The following is a 20,029-nucleotide window of genomic DNA, read 5'->3' as shown; positions in this document are numbered from 1 at the left end:
TTTCCTTTTGTCTATTTCTACTGTAATAGGTTAAGCCACTTTTACCACACTCCGTATGCCCATTGCTGCGTGCCATAACTCGTGACATCGTTTCTGCTTCTTTCTCAATTGACTAAGATCGAACCCGCCCCCATCCCCCTCTGGAATGGCTTGAGAAATCAATAAAGGCACACGACGGTAACACTCCTTAGTTTGACCTTCGCTAGGCTCGTATACGAGCTCTCGTCTTACAGTTCAAAAGTGCTTGCCAGGTTGCTCAATGGCGCCGGGAGAGGGTTAATAGGAGCCAGAACAGAGACCGTCGTATCTGAAGCCGCAACAGCCGAAAACCGCGGGCTCACGCTTTTGCTTTCTCAGTTCTGGATCATTTTTAATTCTTTAATGAACTTGTGCGTTCTGCAAGGTACAAGTCATATCGACTATTGCTGGTTGTAAAAGGCAGCAGTGATCTCACAGCGACTAGCCACTTTGTCGCTAGTATTCTTTACTCCCCTAGTGCCAGAGTCGTCTTGATATCTAATCACCAAATGGCGTCTATAGATGGCCCGAAACGCGCTTGAAAAGATTCTGGCCAAGGGTAGCTTAGACCTTTATTTTGAGCGGGATATCCAAGTGACCCTCGAGCATGCAAGGTAGATCAGTTCCTACAGCCATACGTCTTTAAGTTTTTAATGTTTCTAGAAAAAGTTTCTAGAAGATAGTGTTACGCAAAACTATCATTGAAAATCTCCCAGGCGTCATATAAACTTCGACCGAATGCCCCCTATGCACGAGTAATTTCCTTGTTTATCTTCCTACGTTCTCCGGTATCGACAATTCTTTCTTCATCACCGTCATATCGAAACGTAATTATGATGTATTGGGCTACTCGTCAATCGTCAGCCTCCAGGGCTTTTTCGGCGCAGCCAAAACTAGAACAGCCGAGGCTTCGCCATCTTCTGCCTAACGTAGTCTATTTTCTGCCATGTGTTAGCCAGTGTAGAGGGGTGGACCATTGTTGGCGAAAACTTGTTCCCTCGCCATCGTGCCAAAACCACGTCCTCGGCAGCAGTCTCGAGCTCCGTCTGTAATATGGGTTGGTCCATATGATACTCATTCAGATGAGCGGGCAATCTTTTGGGCTGACTGATTGGTAATCCGGGTGACTGTCATGTTTGTAGATATCCAATACTTAGCTCTAGACGAACGAATGAGTTGGCTGATTCGGAGTCCTAAACTCTCACACTCCGCGGATCTCGGAGAAGCTTGGAAGCGACCCACTGTAGAGGGGTAGCAATGGACTACGGCATTCTTTCTCAAGAAGACCAGTATGTAAATCAAGCCCATGTGACTCTTTTAGTAAGGAATTCTCGTCAATCTTAACCCAGTGAATGGAACCCGGAGCTCTCGCATTGCTACTCAGGTACTTTTGGCTCCATTCAACAACCCCCACCACTTTGCATATCGGTCATTTTCCTTGGGTTTGTTGATCTCTATCCCACTTGCTCGGCTCCTATTTACACGCAAATATGAGAGAAGCTGTCATTACTCCCGACATCCAGGTCGAAATTCGCGATGTACCAACTCCCGTGCCCAAAGCCGGAGAAGTCCTTGTCCGAGTGGTTGTGTCTGGTTAGTTATCCATGACGTGTCATACGCCTCCGTATCTTACTTAACAGATGCAGGCACAAATTCTAAAGACTTGAAAGTACCTTACATCTATCCAACATCCTTTGAATTCGGGAGACGACTTTGCCAGCGTTGTCGAACAAGTTGCGGAAGATGTGTTTGAATTCAAACTAGGGGACCGTGTGGCAGCACTGCATCAAATTGGAACACCTGGTGGCTCTTTTGCTGAACATGCGATTTCCCGGCCGCAACTACCTTGATTATCCCGGATAAAATTAGCTTTCCCGAGGTGAGCTCAACGTTTTCGTCGTGTCATACCTCCGATCGATGACCAAGTTACAACTATATTACAAATTGCTAACCTCAGCAACTAGACGGCGACTATCCCAATGGCTTGCCTGGTGGCAAGCTTTGGCTTGTATGATGTTCTTCAACTTCCATCACGATGGCTTTCTCCAGGAAGTCTAAGCAATCCTATCGTTATCCATGGCGTGGGGACTGCTATCGGGACTTTTGCCATAAAACTTGCCAAAGCTTCCAATATCCGACCGATCATTGTGACTGCAGGCAATTCAGCTGAAGACATTCGCGGGCTTCTTGACTTCGGTCAATGTGATGCCATAATTGACTATCGCCAGTCAACCAAGAGGGTGGTCGCAGACATCCAGTCGGCCATTTTCAAGGCTGGAAGCGGACCTGCCTGGTATGGACTTGATGCTGCCACCAGCGAAGACGGTGCTCCCGAATATACAGGAATACTCATCGAAGCACTGGGCACTCAGTGGGGATTGAGCGGTAATCGACCTCGTGTTGCCACTGTCCAAGGTGGTGCCAGAGTTTGTGGCCTTGTAGATGGGGATTACATCAACGTCATGCTGGTTCATACTGGCTCATACTGGCAGTAAGAAGCAGCGTTGCTTTGGATCTCTCATGAGTCACTTATTCACATATGGCATGGCAAATGGATGGCTCACCGCGCACCCCATTGAAATCGCGCAGGGTGGTTTGCAGGGTCTAGGAGAAGCCCTCACGAGGCTTCGAGATGGAAAAGTGTTTGGTAAGAAACTCATTGTGGAAGTGGGAAAGGAGTGAGGATCAATAACGTGCGTTCTTTGGACGTTGGATCATCCTCATCTGCAAGGCAAGCACCTCGAGGGCCAAATGCGCCTTGAGAATCATTTCGTAGGTCAAGCAGATTTTACAAACAATTGTATGACAACGTATCCTTATTAACATTGATGTAAGTTCGCAACTACATGAAACAATTTCACTTCTGATCCCGGCAGTAAGTAGACTCTCGACTTGAGCTATTGAGAATATCATCAAGAAACAAGGCGATGGGGCAATTTGTCGTAACTGAAAAAATGATACGGGTCAGTTCGGGGTAACGCAAACACGCTAAATCTGCACCATGAGTTCGAATTGACAATCTAGACTGGGCTTGGTATATATGTCTCCACTCATCTCCGCGGAGATGAGCCGAACTAGTCGCCAAATCCGCCCAAAGTCCGCCGACTTTGACGTATGTACTCAAACCCGAGATCACTGCCTTCTTCCTCTTATTGCAAAGCATCGCGAACACCAGTTGAATCTAATCAACATGTACCAAGGCAAACGTCAACAAGCCCGGCGTCGCTCAAAGACTGTGTCGTGCGAGCTCTGCCGAGCGCGAAAATTGCGATGCAACCGCCAATTCCCGTGCTTCAATTGCACTGCTCGCGGGGTGAAGTGCCTAGCTCCCGCAGTTCAGAAAGGAGATGCGCAACGCGGTGCAATCGGGCAGACATAACCAAGCGTGCCGCCAGAGACTGGTATAGATTTGATTCGACGTCTAGAATCACTAGAAGCTCTTCTCGCCGCCAAAATCAGCAACTCGGGAGCATCACAATTACGGTGCCTTGTGACGACTGACGCCCGCGCTGGTCTAGCGTCCTCGCCGGATATTTTATACATGTTATCGGATGCTTTGATTCTAGAAAGGCAATCTATGGGCTCCAAGGCTAAGGAAAGTCTGACTTGAGGACTCTTTGGTGTTCTCTGACTAACATAGCCCCAAGGACTGCAACGTGTCAAGTCCTATTCTGTTCGGCACAGCCCAGATTCGACTTATCAGGAAACCAAGTTCGTTCATGTTACAGAACGAAAGCTTCAATTCCCATGAGACGGTCAAGTGCGTATTGTTGCCTCTTCGAGAAGAAGCTAGGCAGCTCATTGACAAGTACCTCGACGACATCTCCTTTATTCACCAAGTCACTCATGCAAATAGCGTAGAACGTCGAGCGGATGAGGTTTACAGCGCCATTGACTTAGGCCGGTGTACCTCAATTGAAACGATCGCGCTGCTGCTGGCTATCTTTGCGAATTCTACCAGCCAGTGGGGCACTCACGGTGTGTCGAGAAATGTCTTCAGCATCGTGTCTAACGCTTATTCGCAAGCTCTGTCGTGGCAGACAGCTGGGCTTGATGTTTTAAACCATCTTCAAAGAGACTCACATGTGTCTCTCGAGGCTACACAGGCAATGGTCCTTCTTTGCTATTCCATCGTTAATCTCGAAGGCGTCACGATAAAATTCAGAAACATCTTTTCAAGAGCTGTTGCTATGGCGCGTGAGCTTGGGCTACAATGTATCGACCTGCCGAAGCGGCTTCTAAGCCTGGTCACGCCAAAGCACTCACTTCTTGAGGCAGAAATTGGACGCAGAGTTTAGTGGTATCTCTGTTATACTGATTGGTCAGTCAACTTGTCATCTTTGCGTCAATATTCTCGCTAACAACTTGAATTCTACAGGATAGTTGCAGGACTGTCCGGCACGCTCGGAAACGTTTGTTTAATCAACCCTTCGCAGATGGCCGTCAACAAGCCTAAGAACATTGATGACGATGATCTTATGGAAGGCAAGGAGATCATTACAAGACCGATGGACCAGCCAACTTGTATGTCTTTTGCATTCCAGCGCATCCGCCTTGCCGAGGTTTTCCGGGCATCGCTTGAACAAACGCAGTGTGCAGGGTTAAGTCCAGAGGCCATCGGTTATCAGCAGGTACAAGAGCTCGACACCCAGCTTATTCGCTTTTAGGATAACACTCCCGCGTTCTTACGACTTAACCATGTCTCGGGAGGCATAAAGGATGATCAAGCGAGAATGAGAATTCAGCGGTGCGTGCTACAAGTTTTCGTTCATAGTCAAAGATGCAGGATCCACCTCCCGTTTCTCGCCCGCGGCGCCTAGTACGCGGCATCTCGAATAGCTTGCGTCGAGTCTGCCCGGTTTATTATCCGCTTAGAGGAACAGCTGCAGCAAAGAGAAGTTGAGTTTGCTTCATCACGATTAAGACTGTCCATTATTCTTCACCATATTTACTTGGCATTCGTCGTCCTCCTCTTCGACTTTTGCCTAGATGCCCCGGCATCGGTACATTTAAACAACTGTCCCGAGCTGGCCGCAGGGTGGAAGATTTTGGATGAAGCCAAAACACAGCTACAACAGGCAGAGGTCCTCATTGAGCCTCTTCGTGACGTCATGAGGAGATATCGTGTGCTACCCTTCGACGATGGAATGTTCAGCCCTCAATCGACAGATGGCATCTTTCATGGAATCGCAGTCATCTCCACGTCATCCGCAGAGCTGGACGGCATGGTCACAAATGAAGACGTAGGACATATGAAGTTTGTTGAAGACTGGAATAATCTTGGGGCAAGTTTGGCACTGTCTCGCAATGATTGGTCGAGCCTTCTTGAAGGTTTAAGTGATCTCAGTCTTGGAATTAGTAATTAACGTCGAGGTCTGTCTACTTTAGCACATATTCCATCGTTCCGCCTACTTCGATCTTCTTTCAAGTCTCATTCTCGCAGAGATGAATGTAGTCAATCAGCGCATTGGGTGGACCCTGGCTCGCCCGGCATGAGGTACATCGTAGGTAGACAAGCCAATTACACGAACAGCCATTCCGTAAGAGCCACCGGAAGATCAAGGTCTATACGATGTGCACATAAACCACATAAACCAAGAGTGTGTTGGCGGCCGAGACTCAAATTTTCAATTTACTAGAAGTCTATCTATCGAGATATTTTTCCTTATGTTCTCTTCACTCGAGACCCACTCTGTAGACGAGTAGATAATGATGTCGTACCACTTCAAGGTGCGCCATGAAGGACCTCCGCAGCTTCAAGAGGCTGCTCTTAAGTCCCGCCTAATTGACCAGTTGAAAACTCCTATGAAGGCCGTAAGCCTTACCCTTGATCGGCTACCCCAGGCTCCAACGTCTCGCCACCAACTCAGCCAACCTACCAATCTTGCCCACGTGGCCACCACCTTTCCCGCCCGGAAACTTGACGAGATGTCGAGGGCTAGATCGAGTCACAATTTTCGGTTTTTCAGACGTTATATAGTGGCATGACTCAGACAGGTGAATACACATGGGGCTTCGTCATATACCACCGTGCTTGAAGTGACGACCACTTTAGTGACCATTATATAGCAGGAAACAGGAAACCTCCACAACAATTTATCAAAGTCAGCGGGGCCGATATAGAAGAACAATATTTAAATCTTGCCAGATCGAGGATCACGATACCCTAGATAGTAGTGTTGCCTGCTAGGACATCTGTCGTAGCCCCCACATCACCATCAGCCCCTCTACCCTCAACGTCGTCGCCGACCAGGTCTCCTTCCACATTACCGTCAAGACCTTACGAGTTCCCCAACTTGGAGAGTACAGGACCGCACGCTACTGCTCTTATATCAGCACAAGTTTGTCGGCTTACGTCATATGCTGCCAAGCTTTTCTCAGCATCTCTGTCGGCTTGTAGAGCCAACCAGTAAGCCAGACGGTTCAACGTCGTCAAGGACATCTGCGCTAACAAAATTCCGTTCTCGGCAAAGATCGACTTCCCGTGCGGTGCTACCGCGGCGACGATCGGCGACGCGACCAAGCCTTCCTAGTTTATCGAAGAGCCAGCATGATTGGGTCAAATAAGACCCCCCGAGAGATTCTGTCCGGGGAAGAACAGACTCCACGGGTTTGTTCACAGTAACCAAGTGATCTTGGTAATGTTCGCACACTTCCTTCCTATTGATGATGTCCTGAAGTCAGAGGGAAAATGGGCGGACAGACTGAATAGTATGGAGAAAGTAGCTATGATAGCCTCGGCATTACTCAAAATTATTTTCTTTGGGAAGGTGACAGAGTTGATAGGAGTTATCTAGTACGTTGCGATATTCGCTGCCTATGAGATTCTGTACTATTGAGCATTTTCCTATTTAAGCCTAGACCGAAGATGATAGGGATGATGGTGATGATGGTGGGTCTGTATATGAGTTCACAGGGATAATATGGCGGCTATACAGGTTTAGTCACGTAAGAGGCAAAGCAGACGGAGCGTGATAGTGATAATGGTAAATCTCCTGATGGCCTCGGGTCATAGGGACGGGACGCTGGCTTCACGCATGCAGTCATGGAAGAGGCAAAGCAGACGGCTAAGCTACGTAAAGAAGCCAATGAAGATCGGAGAAGTAATGGTTCCGTTCTTCTTCACAAGTATATAAGGACGTTGCTGTCCGCCTCGATAACATGAACCTTTCTTCATCCTCAACCTCATCATCTAATACCTTTCTATTGATCAAAGAACATCCTTGAGTAAAACTCATATCATTCACTATGCAGTTCAGCTCTGTTCTCGTCTCTATCGCTGTCCTTGTCGCAGCTCCTCTTGCTGCCGCCGACAATTGCAATGCGCCTCTTAACTACTGCGGCTCCAGCCTACTGAAGAAGGGTTAGTCAATCATCAGTCACTTGGGCATCTCTCACGGAGCTTTTTTTCGTCTCTTTGCTTATCATTCTATTCACAGGGAGATACAACGACCAGATACTTCAGGCTCTCCTCGTCGCTGGTCAGTCAACTGACTACAACCACATCAACTACTCCATTTTCAACTGCCTCGGCGGCGAGGGCGGTGCTATCAAGTTTGTTACCTTCTGCGGGGGCAGCTGCAAGGATAACGGTCAGGGCAAGAGCGACACTTGTTAAGCTCCTTACCTTGGTTCTGGGTTCTGGCGGTCTCGGGCCTTGGATGGAGAACCAGAACACAGGGAATGTCAGATTCGAACACCTTGACTACTTATGGGTGAAAAAATTGGGGTTTGCCGTCACGAAGCAAGGACGAGCTAATTGATGGATGATACTAAGCTGTCTTAGTTTCGTAATACAATCATTGGTCAACCCATATTCGTGTTCCGTTATCAATAATTAAAACAGAACTCCGCCTTGATGGATAAGCGCGGTGCTGTCGTTCGGTGAGTTGTAGTATAGCGACCCTGCCACTAGAGCCTGGATCAGTGACGCGCTCTGTCTCATCAGGAACGTGGGAGGACTGCCAATGAGAATCTGATACTGACATACAACACATATGCAAGCCTGAGAAGCGAATGTCTCGTGATGTGCGATCTGGAGGGAGTCCGTTCATGCTCAAAGGCAGTTTGACGCCTCTGGTGCGAAATTGGGCAAGCTTGCCAAAGGGAGACTGGTATCTATTCGTTATGCCGGCGGACGTGGGAAAATGACGGTATTGGTGGTGCATTAAATTCGCATTCTGGTGAAACTGTCTTTAATAGTCGGGCCTCATCTGCCGCTCTGTAGGTAGTGTGACGCCTGTGAGGAAGCCCGCCACGTTGGCACTATCGTGACATGTAAAGCTTTGGTCTTCTATGAAACTCCAACTTTCTGCCCTAGAGCTATGAAAGTGAGATGACCCTTGTTAGGAACGAGAACCTTGTCAAACAGTCTGTGGGCTTGCTGGCCTACCTTAGTACAAAGTCGCGGTCGTCGACAGGCCATGGGCGCTCGTCGTTGCTCTCATTCCCTTGGCCCACTTCAACGCATTGCTGGCATCCAGTCAGAGAGTGCTAGTCCTAGCAAAACATAGACGGTCGAGATACCAAACACTCCAAGACCGGGACACACTTTCAATTGACACACGGCAAAATGCAACTATACTCCTTTCTCACTTTGGTAACCCTAAGTGAGTAATCCTGAGGGACTCGAGAAGGAGTACTTCGTCTTGTCTGAGTACTCCTGACCTGAAGTGGCGCTATGATTAGAGGGGACTTTCAGCTTGGTATCAAATCCCGGTTTCCAGCCGATGATAAGAGACGAGGAGTAAATCTCTTCCTCACCCTTCGTTGGAACTTGTCCTCAATACGCCCGGGCATCTTTATGCATCCTCCTGCCGAAGAACGCGGCTCCCACAACGTCAGGGTAGTCCTCTCAGTAGCTTGAAAGCATTTGGAGTAAAGTTTTGCACACCATCTCAGGATGACCGAGCATTAGTGTCATCTCGTAAGGTAGAGCGCGAACGTGGCTATAGCGGAGTATAGTCTATATCGACACCCGACTATAAACTCGACGTATGCGCGAGGCGACGTGGAACTGAGCGAGGCATCTTTCGTAATAGGCAATTTTAACCTTTAGAACTAGTCCAGTCAAGTCGAACCAAATGACACAGCTCGCGCTTCTTAAGTCCGGCTGCTTGGCCCCAACGCTGGAGCCCTTGAAATTATTCTGTATGCCACTAATTCTGGGCTATAGTCGTTGTCGGCATCTTCTCCGTTGATCATTTCACCGCCTGCGTGATGTCATTAGAGTATTCTGTTGTAAACATTGCAAAACCGGCACAGGGACCTCCGGGTATACTGTTGGAAGTTTTGAATGGAGTGTTTTCATACGAGAGGGTTCTGATATTGGATAAAGCTATCTATGTCAACGAAGAAAGGGAAGGTATAGATCTATTCTGGGGACATCCCTCGTTGAGAAAATCGAATGCAAAAGTTGCCCTCTTATTGGTTTTCAGTGCTTGACATAGTTCGAAGCGTCCGAGGATCCATCGCCCACCGCTACAAACATTCCTCAATACTACATGTTGCCTTCACCAGATTTCGAATGTACAGAGAGGCATCCAAGCAATCCTCGTTTTTGTCCTCGGATCCTCACTATTTTATTCAAGATCCAGTATTAACATTCTGGCTGATTAGACGGCCTCCGCCTGGGCGCAATTAAGTATTTCTGCTAGAGAAGATGCCTACGAAGGCAGACAAGGGTGGCCCCGACTCCCAGCCATCCGGCCTAGTTCTCCAAGCAGGGCGCTGGCCATATCTAGAGGCGGGAGCAGCTAGCTTTTGGAGCCATGACGTGTGGTACTAACCATCTTCGAACTCCCAGTGCTACGCAAGAAAGGTAACTGTGCCACTGCGGACATTGGCAACTCCGCAGGTGGAACTTTGGCGTCTACTGTACGCCGCATTATCCCGCACTCCATCTCTACCATATGTGCCGTCTTGTGCAAAAGTCAAGGGCTATAGAGGAGTGTAGAGAGCCAGCGCATTCGTGAAGGCATCCATGAGGTGGGTGCCCTATCTAAAAGTCGCCGAGACGGCCAAAAGTTATCCCGAGCAAAATGAAGGTTTGCCTGGCATGGCATGGCATGGCATGTCATTGTTCAAAGTCCCACCAGCTTACCAAGCTAGAGAAGCGAAGTAGGACCAATGCAGTAGGCTTATGAGGGTCAGGGGTCCCCAGAGTGAGTGCTCGAGGCATTTAGTAAATTTAGATGACCCGTAAGGTCTGGATACAGTACAAGACGTAGCGCGAAGAACAGAAAAAGAGAGGTGACACCGCAAAGAAGAAGGGATCACGGCAAAGCCATGACTCGTGATGCGCTACTATTACGCATTACGCTTACGCGCGCTCCTGTGACATGGGTCAACATTCAAGACTGTTTCAGGTAGTAGCTCTAGACAGGCATTTAGGCGCATCTTCGTAAGAAAAACTAATGACTAAGAACTACATGTTAACAACACCACATGCGTACGACCAACTATCAAAGACCTTGATCCCTGAATTCTCATCGGAGTTTGACCCATATTGTGGATGGGCCAGGGCAAATAGATACGCTATACGGCGAAGGTGTATTAAATTTCTATTGAGCCGTGAAAGAAGTATGCGATGTTAGGCCGAGGCCGGCGCTCCTTTCGAAGCGAAAACATTCCTAACATAGCGAGTCGTTCGAGTACAAATAATCAGTCGAGGCCGTTGACACAAAAAATCATGCTCCAGCAATCCGTGGCAGTATATAACTCTCTGTTCAGATCTCACACATCCTACATACCTTTATACACCGAGCCTAAATTCTACGTCACTGGAAGGAAACAACAAAGTAGTCAGTGTACCTCAGAAAGGTTAGTCGCATTTAACACCCAATCACGAAGCTAGGATTAAAGCGAGGTAGCAAACTGGACAATCAAGCATTATGAGTCCATTCGGTTTTAAAGCGACAAGCCACCCGACTGCCCCGGCAAGACTCGGAAATCGAGTGGCATCAGGACATATGGAGCACTTGATGGATCAGGCGGGACCGATTCAGGTCAAGACTGTCAGCGCTGACTGGATGGCTGATTTATCGGGTGTGCTCAACTTGAATCACCCCAAGGCAAAAGCAGCAGGTCTGAAAGAACGCCGCGAGCCAATTAAGATCTTTACTCACGTTATTCGACATCCATCCGAAGGCTTCTATCTGGTTGATACAGGCGTATCGCGTCGTTTTGTGGAAGAGCCTGCAGAGGTAGGAGTGGGTTGGATCTTGCGGAAATACGCCGGAATCAGTGAGATGAAGGTTCGACAAAGTACGAAGGAGATCATTGAAGCCGAAGGTGTCGATCTCAAAGGTGTCTTCATGACGCATCTCCATCTCGATCATGTCTCTGGGCTGCCCGACATTCCGAAGGATGTGCCTATCTACATCGGGCCACATGAGGCCGATTCGGAGTTGGTCATGAACGCTGCTGTCCAAGGCACAAACGATCGTCTCCTCGCCGGACGGCCGCCTCTACAGGAATTCAACATACCCAAGGATGCGGACAACAAGTTTGAGGGTGTTATTGATGTGTTCGGAGACAGCACGTTATTCGCTATCCACAGCCCTGGTCACACAACAGGACACATTGCTCTTGTTGCTCGAACGCCATCAGGGCCAGTGCTTATGACAGGTGATGTGTGCCACACCCGCTGGGGCTGGGACAACGCTGTCGAACCTGGAAGCTTTTTAAAAGACCGGGATCCTAGCCGCCAGAGTCTCTTAGCGCTAAAGGGATTGAACGAGCGTCACCCGGATATGGAGATTAAGCTAGGCCATCAACTTTAAGCTAAACGTTTTGTAATGCATTGCTATGTACCTAATTAGAGCCTTTTAAATACGTAATGCCTAAATAAATATACGTTGTTAAGCTTCTTACTTTGGTTCTGGGGTTTGGCGGTCTTGGGCCCTGGACGGAGAACCAGAACACACGAACACGTCAAGTTCAAATACATTGACTGATTATACCTTTTGAGAGAAAGTGGAATTCACCGTCACGGGACATGGAAGAACTCATCCATCGTGTCCATTGAGCTATCTTAATTTCGCAATACCTATAGGATTAAACCCGCGTAAGTGTTCCGTAACTTAAACATGCGTGTATCTCGGAGATCAAATGGCGTTTGTAGCACTTACTCCCAAGATAAGATCCAGACTTAATTGAGATCCTAATCTTAGACACTGGATTGTGAAGCGTAATTGAGAGGAAGAATGGCGAGGGGTATAAGACGCTCATGATTTATATAAGGCAATTAATGTCAGATCCTGATTGGGTGCTCTATGCAGGCCACCCTTGTTAGCTGAGGAGCATCAAAACCAGAGTCCACAGAAGAATCCAGCGATTTTCCATACCTACGGCGATTTCTTGTAGGAGAAAACATTTTGAAAGGATTCTAACGTGGAATTCTATAATCCTGTAAGTTTTCGCGGCTATCTTATTGCTTGTCAGTCCTGATCTGGAGTTCGTCGGTTACCCCAGATTTAGTTCGTCGGCTGCCCCATGTCGTGCTAGCGCCCTTTCATTTCCCACCAAAAGAGATTCGTCGGTTGCCAGACGACGCGGGGGATGGCTACTAGGGCGGACCGGCGACAATATCTAGCTTCACCCTACGCTGGGCTCAGGCCGCTCAACACGACTGCCACAATATATTAACGATCGACGACATTCGACTGGTCGATATGAAGGTGTCGCTCGTCCGTGAATGGGATCATTAGTCGAGCCTGGCCGCGATAGGATTAGATAGAAATATCGAAGACTTCTTATCTAAGAACGAAATAGATGCCAAACCGGGGTCGACACTCTTAACGAGGATAGCCAAGTATCTTAGTAAGAAGCTCGGTCTTCCTAGAGGCGCCTCGGTTAAAAAGATCTATACTTAAGTATTATTCGCAAGCGATTTAAATAGAATCGGCTATATTAATTAAGTGCCGAAGGGTTAGGCTTAAATGGAAATTTTAAAATTTATAAATTTTAAATACTTATTACTTTAGCTAACTTTTTATTTATTATTAGTAAATTAAAGAATAATTTAAGATTTATAAACCCTAAATAATTACTACTTTTACTAGCTTTTTACTTATTATTAGCAAGTAAAAGAATTTAAGTACTAAATACTCGAGCTAACTTTTTATTTATTAATAATAAGTAAAAAAGTTTGAGTACTAAATACTCGAGCTAACCTTTTACTTATTATTAATAAGTAAAAGAATTTAAGTACTAAATACTCGAACTAACCTTTCACTTATTAATAATAAATAAAAGAATTTTAGTATTAAATACTTAGTTAACTTTAATTATATTTCCTATTTTAATCCCCTTAATAAATAAAAATAATAGTAAATCTATTACTTTTCGTTTTAACTTTCCTTTTTAAATTTATTATAAAGCCTTTATTATCTTAGGATTCTTTTTTATTAAAATCCTATTATTACGGCTAGCTAGTCGTAATAAGTATATTAATAGAAGTTAAGGCTACGAGTACTAAGTAAATAGTATCGTAGTCGTAAATAGCTTCCCTAATACTATATCTATAAGTCGTAAGGTAAATAAGGCTTCGATAATTAATCGTAGTTTTTATTAAAAGGGGTTCTTAATAAAAATAGCTAAAAGCGATCGTAAGATCTAATATTAAGTTAATTATTAAAAAGCTATAAGAAGTCTTAGGGTTAGGGTTAGGGTTAGGGTTAGGGTTAGGGTTAGGGTTAGGGTTAGGGTTAGGGTTAGGGTTAGGGTTAGGGTTAGGGTTAGGGTTAGGGTTAGGGCATCTCAAATAATCTACCACGAGAGTAAAACATCGTTCATGATTCAATGGGATACATCGATGGGGCTCAAGATATCAGCCCACAGACCATGACGATCAACATATCTGTGCAACCATAATAGTCCAAACAAGGCAAGTGTCGAGAGCAGAAGCTCTTCCCATCACGCCCAACTACGGCCCGTGGGCAATTAGCATTGCATCCAAACAACAGCCCGCACGGAAGCTTCGTGGACTTCAAGTGTTGCTCTTTTTTCTCGTGAAGTTGTGTGAATGTTCAAGCTACCGTAGCGTGTGTGAGGTGTTTTGATCGGTTCCCAGAGTCGGCGTTGATTACTTTGCACACATAATCGATGCGTCATTGACGCTTTCACGATAAGTGCAAGCCGTAACGCTTGACTGATTCCTGCATAAGTGTCAACCACTCCTTTCTCTGCCGTAGCGGCAACCGTTCGCATGCAGTGCCGCGACCTGAGTGTATGAGATCTTCCTCCACGATGGTGCTACTGGGAATTGATTGGCTCACTATGAAAGAGAGACGAGATCTGGGTTTGCCACCATCATTTCGGATGACTTGCCTGATGAATTTTCACTTTTGAGCAACTGTTGCCAAGTGATTGGCAATGTGAAGATGGGCAACCTTTGTATACGCTTGCTCGAGCTTCGTCCAATGCAGACCGACGGGAGGTGACCCGATCACATTTGAGGCCATCTAAGGCTGGCGGCTGAGGTACGGACGACTTCGAACGTAGACCCGATTAGGAAATATTGAGGACCACTTAAAGTTCCGTCGTACCGGGTTTCCTGCAGACTCCGGCCGGCAGCAGCAATCGGCTCGGTATCGGCTCGCATTGGACCCACTTGCGCACTCACTCTGAGAGATATTTGGGTTCTGTGAGACTCTCTGAGTTCAGACGTCGTCGTAGGCAAGTGTTTGCAACAGTTCCCGCGCGGAAACGAAGACTAAAGAATTGAATTGTAGTTGTGTGAAGCAGGACCTTTATGTGTGAGCGCCGAACAATCATCTGCCACGTATTCTGCCCGTCATTTCCAGTAAGATACCTGCATGCAGGCCAACTCTCCCAACTTTATCGGGGACAGCTCGGACCATCTTGGCAAAAGCACATCGAGCATTCTCTGCCCCGCCAGTGCCGTGAAACGATGCAGAGAAGCTATGGGCAGAAGATTCCCGAGCAAGTCACAGTCTACCACTGCTAGGCGACTTTTTGTGGATAAAACTTCCGCGCGGAAGGTTCATGGTATTCGCGACATCGAGCGGTTTGGATCCCCGGCGACAAACTAGCATAACTCTGCCTGCCGGCGTCAGCTACCACATACCCCCCCACAAACCTTATCGCATCCATCATCTCTAGCAGGAAGAACTATGTGTACAATCCTCTCAGTGTTCTCCTTGTCACAAGTGTCGGCGAACCAAGACCTCGGTACCATGCAAATCGGCAACCGCAAAAGTCCCTCTGGCCCTCATCGACATCTACACAGCTTTCTCAGCCCTAGGGAGACGGAAATGACTTGGCCGCGCGTACTGCTCTGGCCCGTGGAGGAACACTGGACGATACGATGTAGACTACCTACGGTTCAGAAGGTTACCGTGGAACACGCGAATGTTCTTCCACCTGGGCCCATTACCTCGAATTTCTGCTCGACACCAGAAGCAGGCCGTCGATCGTTGGCGGCCGTCCTGCACACCACCACCACCCCACAGATGGCCCTGCTTCTAGCCTGCCTACCCTAATCGTGGATAGCTCGTACCAAAGGTACCTATCCAGGTTTCCCGGTCTTTCGGTTTGTTTACACGCACCGAGGCTCACACACTGTCACATACTCTCATACATCCCTCGAGACGCCGGCCTAGGCTCCAGCTGCTCCTATTGCTACTACGCCCTGAATCCTCTTATCTGAATCACGTTTTCAGACTTTCCAACTAGCAGTTGTCTCTTGCCCACCAATGTGACCCACAGCCTTACCCTATATCAGCAGAGTTGCGCTCCATGCCGGGCAGCCGGGACGTTTACCCACCACTGAGAGCTACCTGGCATTCTAGTCGCGTTTATCAACTCTAATCCTGTTTGAAAGACCGTTAAAGTTTCCGTAGGCACAAGGAGGAGACGCGCTAGTGTACTGACCTGAGTCGACCCGAGAACTAATTGACACCTGTCCCGCCGTACTCAAAAACTAGTAGCCCCGCCACCAATTGTCTTGGCTCTACGTTTACCGGTCTGACTTACCCAGCTGAACTCTTGAAGACTCAACTCACATTGACTTGGCATTTCGGACAAACACCACTCCATATCAACGCAATCATGACAAACATGAACACAGCCCCAAACTCGGCGCATCGTATCGACGTCAACACCCGGAGGCTACGAAACTCTTGTGATTTCTGTACTCGATCAAAGCTGAAATGCGATCAGTCAAAGCCGGCATGTCATCGCTGTCTCCGCCGTGGGCGAGATTGCGTCTACAGCCGGGTACGGAAAGCTGGCCGGCCACCCAAAGTTCCAAATAAAAGACATAACGCCGTCGCCCCAATGTGGGAACACCCAGCAGACCACAACAGAATGGACTTTCTCCCGTGCACGCCCAGCCCGAGTGATGCTTCTTTCGGCAGCATTAGCAGCAGCAGCATCAGCAGTCGTATCGGCAGCATCGACTGCATGGCAGACACGTCGGTAACCGATTTTTCTGACAGCAGAACTTCGACCCCGTCAACTGGCGAAAACATGGAGGCGAAGCTTCTCAACTATTTTGACGGCGTGCCATCTGACTGGAACAACCGTCCGGGATGCTTACCTGCACCTCAAGATCTTGACTGGTTGCTACCTTACAGTATCGACATCAACAGCCCCCTTTACGACACAAACTTTCCCATGGAAGACCTCCTCGCTCTGGAAATGCCTAGCCCCACGTTCACTTCATCATGCTTCTCAATGGAACAATCATCACCTTCTCAGTCAATGCACCAGTACATGGGCATCTCAACGCCGGACTCACTACCGGAACTTGGAATGTCGTATCCAAATCACACCCCAAGAACCGAACAAACAAAGTTAAGCCCAGTATCAACACCTGATGTGAGCCAAGGGAGCGAGACACACCAGCAACTATCTATTCCAATGAGCGTCCCTGAGCACACATCTCATTCCACAATGACCAAGGAATGCAACTGCTTCTCTCTCGTCTGCCAATTGCAGGAGTCAGTGTACCACCACACGCAACTTTCAAGTGAGATGGACTCACAAGTGCCACTCGGCATACTTCTCGACATTGAGAGCTCAATACACCAGACTGAAGAAACCATCCGACACTGCCAGGATTGTAGGCCGCGTTCATCTCACTTCATGATGATGCTATGCCCCGTCATCGACTGGGTCGTCGATAGCTTAGGCAAGGTTCTCCTCCGCGGAGCTGCTCCCGGCAGCGTATCACCACCATACGAGCAACCAACCAAAAGTGCGCCGCAGGTCGGCGACTCGGGTCTAAGCGGCGGAAACGGCGAGATCCCAAACCTTTGTATTTACGAATTGCTCAAGGGCCGACTTCGGAGACTTGTGCGGATACTCAATGGGATAGGTGGCGAAACACAGAAGGATCCGGCCGATGCGTCTGCCTATTTGGATTCGGACTGTTTGGTGAATGCAATGGGGACCATGGGGCAGGAGATCCGCACAAAGTTAGAATACCACCTCCGGTTAGTGGAAATATGGTTGTCTTGATGTAGCGCGATTGAGAAAACAATGACAAACTAGCAATACCACTTGGTCAACACGTGTGGTAAAACAGGACGACGCCAAGTCCCACTCGCCCGTGACTGCTATAGATGCATGCGGAGTGCTTATGAAAAATTTAGTTCGAGATCTAGCCAAGTGAAATAGTTTAGACTTTGTCAACGGAAAAAATCATAGTGTGTACCGTAGAGATTGGAAAGCTAACATCACACTCTCGTTCTCGGCACTTCTACTTCCGTTACAGGCAAAACAGCGGTAAATTCAGTGAATACGCGTATTCGATCCCCAAAAAGCTTCATTGATGCATTTATACAGAAAGCCTACAGTCTGCAATCAAGCTTCCCGCACAATATCATGATCATACTCGGGGTTAACCCAATCCGGCTCTCCAGCCTTTGCTCTAAGTGCGCCTCCAAACCTATGCAATAGACCCAGCGCCGGTATGCAGAAAAAGATGGTAATGATACCGTGTCCTGCAAACGTCCAAGTGTAGCCCACATTCGTCACCCAAGGCGCGATGAAGAAGGGATCGATGAAGGCGCTGAAGTTGAGGAGCACCGCGTAAAAGGTAATCACAGCCATGCTCTGAAGCGGGTACGCGTCGACAATGTACGAGCAGATGGCCGTGTTGCCCATTTGAATTCCCGCGCCGACTGTAATTGGATAGCAAGGTCAGTATATACTTTTGAGGCTTTCGCTTTTTGAGAAAGGTACTTGGTTCAACATACAAAGAGCAAAGGCCACCTGGCCCACCATCCAGTGGTATGCCTTGTCGATACTCACACCCCAGATGATGAGGCCGATGGAGGTGAGAAGAGCCGCGGGATAAGCCAGCCACAGACGCATCTCGGCTGTTTTGACGCCTCCATTGCGCTTTGCCAGCTTTATCACAAGCCAGTCGCTTAGCTGTCCTGAGAAGAAAATTTCCGAGATCAGAGTTCCGACAATCAGCCCGATGAAGAAGAGTCTGTAACATCTGTTGTTAGCTTCCGTTGCCCGATTTAGGAAATCTTCAATCTATGTAACCTACCCCTGGACTTGCGGCGAATAATCAATGTAGGCCACGGGAATCATCGTGATGACCGACAGCACCCACCAATACCACCCGAAGCAGTACACTCCCGTTGCGATGGGCACCACAGAGAACTTGAACAACTTCCCGAAGCGCACAATCGACGCCCACGGCTTGGGATGCTTCATCGCCGGCACGGGCTTCACATTCAAGAATCCCAACTTCTTGGTCCTCGTAACATTCACTGCCTCTGGTGCTGCCGTCGGTCCCACAGCCTTCTCGTCTATGAAGCCGTCTGTGGCGCCAGACACGACACCTTTGGTCTTGGAAAGCATATAGTCCCTCGGATACAGCGTCTCGGGCAAGAAAGTAAGCTCTGCGACGAGGATGACAGCGAAGAAGATGGCCGTCATCCACTGGATCCAGTAGTGGTCGATCAAATCCACGAACCCACCAATCAGCGGGCCTGCAAGGAGACCCAAATCGATGGCCAGAACCCAAAGGCCGACCTTTTGTCCGCGCTCGTGCTCGAAGAACATGTCATTGATGATGGCCAGGCCGACCGTCGCGGCGGGACTGACGCCAAGCCCCTGGAAGAGGCGAGCCGCCATGTAACCCCCGTACGAAGGGGCCTTTGCGGCGCCGATGGTCGCGGCGAAGGCGACGACGGTGCCTGCGATGAAGATAGGCCGACGGCCGATGATGTCCGCGGGGGAGGACCATATTAAGGGGCCGATGGCGAGGCCGAGAGCCGGGATGGCGACGGTCCAGTTGACCATTTCGAGAGTGAGGGAGTATTGCTCCTGTAGCTCGGGAAAAGAGGGGACCGTTGTAGTCGTGATGTAGGTGAACATGAAGTATCTGTGTTTGAACCAAGTCAGTCTCAATATTCGCCGCGGAGCTGTGTGAGACTAGACATACAATGCCATCACGATGGCGAGAATTGTGTTCTTCTGGAAGGCGGACCAGTTGAGGGGATCCATGGCGTCGCCCGCGACGGGCTGAGGATGTACGCTGAAGCCATCTTTGGTCAATGTGACCTCCTGTGTCGTCTTGCCGATGCCGTTCTCCTCAGGTCGTGGCGATGAGCCAATCTTTTCCTTCTCATTCACCGAGTCTGCCATTGTGACTTGCAGACTTGTAGTCTTTCGTAATGGCTCGATGTTGTGGCGCAAGCAAATGATCCAAGTGGCTTGGAATTGAAGGTTATTAGAACAATGAAAAACACTAGGGGTATCGTTAGAAAGACAAAAACAACCTCCAAAACCACGGTGATTCAGAGCATTCTTTCATCGACGCGATAATGGGATGGACCTGCGCATATGTATATCAAAAACCCTGCACCACCACCCTCCCCTATCTATAGAAGTCAATGATCAATCGACTATCCGCATCCTTGTAGCCTTGTCTGCACCATATTCCACTGCAGACATCGAACTAGGACTCTGGGAGACAAGCTTTCGGATGGGCACAAGTCTTGCAGCAGCATCAAGGCACCAT

The 20,029-nt window shown here is 48.3% G+C and overlaps 6 protein-coding genes across 6 annotated transcripts; 5 read left to right on the top strand and 1 right to left on the bottom strand.

The window, feature by feature from the left end:
* Nucleotides 1-1,508: 1,508 nt before the first annotated feature.
* CPAR01_06737 (uncharacterized protein) lies at nt 1,509-4,685 on the top strand (the record flags this gene model as incomplete). Its single annotated transcript, XM_060491008.1, has 6 exons — nt 1,509-1,611; nt 1,665-1,687; nt 1,983-2,509; nt 3,659-4,265; nt 4,317-4,339; nt 4,397-4,685. The coding sequence occupies 6 exons, from the start codon at nt 1,509-1,511 to the stop codon at nt 4,683-4,685; spliced, it is 1,572 nt and encodes a 523-aa protein (XP_060349882.1).
* Nucleotides 4,686-7,266: 2,581 nt separating this feature from the next.
* On the top strand, nt 7,267-7,636 carry CPAR01_06736 (uncharacterized protein; the record flags this gene model as incomplete). Its single annotated transcript, XM_060491007.1, has 2 exons — nt 7,267-7,381; nt 7,458-7,636. The coding sequence occupies 2 exons, from the start codon at nt 7,267-7,269 to the stop codon at nt 7,634-7,636; spliced, it is 294 nt and encodes a 97-aa protein (XP_060349881.1).
* Nucleotides 7,637-10,910: 3,274 nt separating this feature from the next.
* On the top strand, nt 10,911-11,801 carry CPAR01_06735 (uncharacterized protein; the record flags this gene model as incomplete). The annotated part of the gene is made up of 1 exon (XM_060491006.1): nt 10,911-11,801. One exon carries the CDS (start codon nt 10,911-10,913, stop codon nt 11,799-11,801), a length of 891 nt encoding a protein of 296 aa, XP_060349880.1.
* Nucleotides 11,802-16,193: 4,392 nt separating this feature from the next.
* Nucleotides 16,194-16,298, top strand: CPAR01_06734 (uncharacterized protein; the record flags this gene model as incomplete). Its single annotated transcript, XM_060491005.1, has 1 exon — nt 16,194-16,298. The coding sequence occupies one exon, from the start codon at nt 16,194-16,196 to the stop codon at nt 16,296-16,298; it is 105 nt and encodes a 34-aa protein (XP_060349879.1).
* Nucleotides 16,299-16,350: 52 nt separating this feature from the next.
* On the top strand, nt 16,351-17,505 carry CPAR01_06733 (uncharacterized protein; the record flags this gene model as incomplete). Its single annotated transcript, XM_060491004.1, has 1 exon — nt 16,351-17,505. The coding sequence occupies one exon, from the start codon at nt 16,351-16,353 to the stop codon at nt 17,503-17,505; it is 1,155 nt and encodes a 384-aa protein (XP_060349878.1).
* Nucleotides 17,506-17,850: 345 nt separating this feature from the next.
* On the bottom strand, nt 17,851-19,653 carry CPAR01_06732 (major facilitator superfamily transporter; the record flags this gene model as incomplete). Its single annotated transcript, XM_060491003.1, has 4 exons — nt 17,851-18,170; nt 18,246-18,484; nt 18,548-19,390; nt 19,451-19,653. The coding sequence occupies 4 exons, from the start codon at nt 19,651-19,653 to the stop codon at nt 17,851-17,853; spliced, it is 1,605 nt and encodes a 534-aa protein (XP_060349877.1).
* Between the last annotated feature and the right edge of the window lie 376 nt (nt 19,654-20,029).

Source organism: Colletotrichum paranaense (assembly GCF_030867605.1).
Source record: "Colletotrichum paranaense strain IMI 384185 chromosome Unknown Scaffold_5.1, whole genome shotgun sequence".
Taxonomy (NCBI): Eukaryota; Fungi; Ascomycota; class Sordariomycetes; order Glomerellales; family Glomerellaceae; genus Colletotrichum; species Colletotrichum paranaense.
The sequence above is the reverse complement of the archived record's forward strand: the minus strand, read 5'-3'. Positions and strand labels throughout refer to the sequence as shown.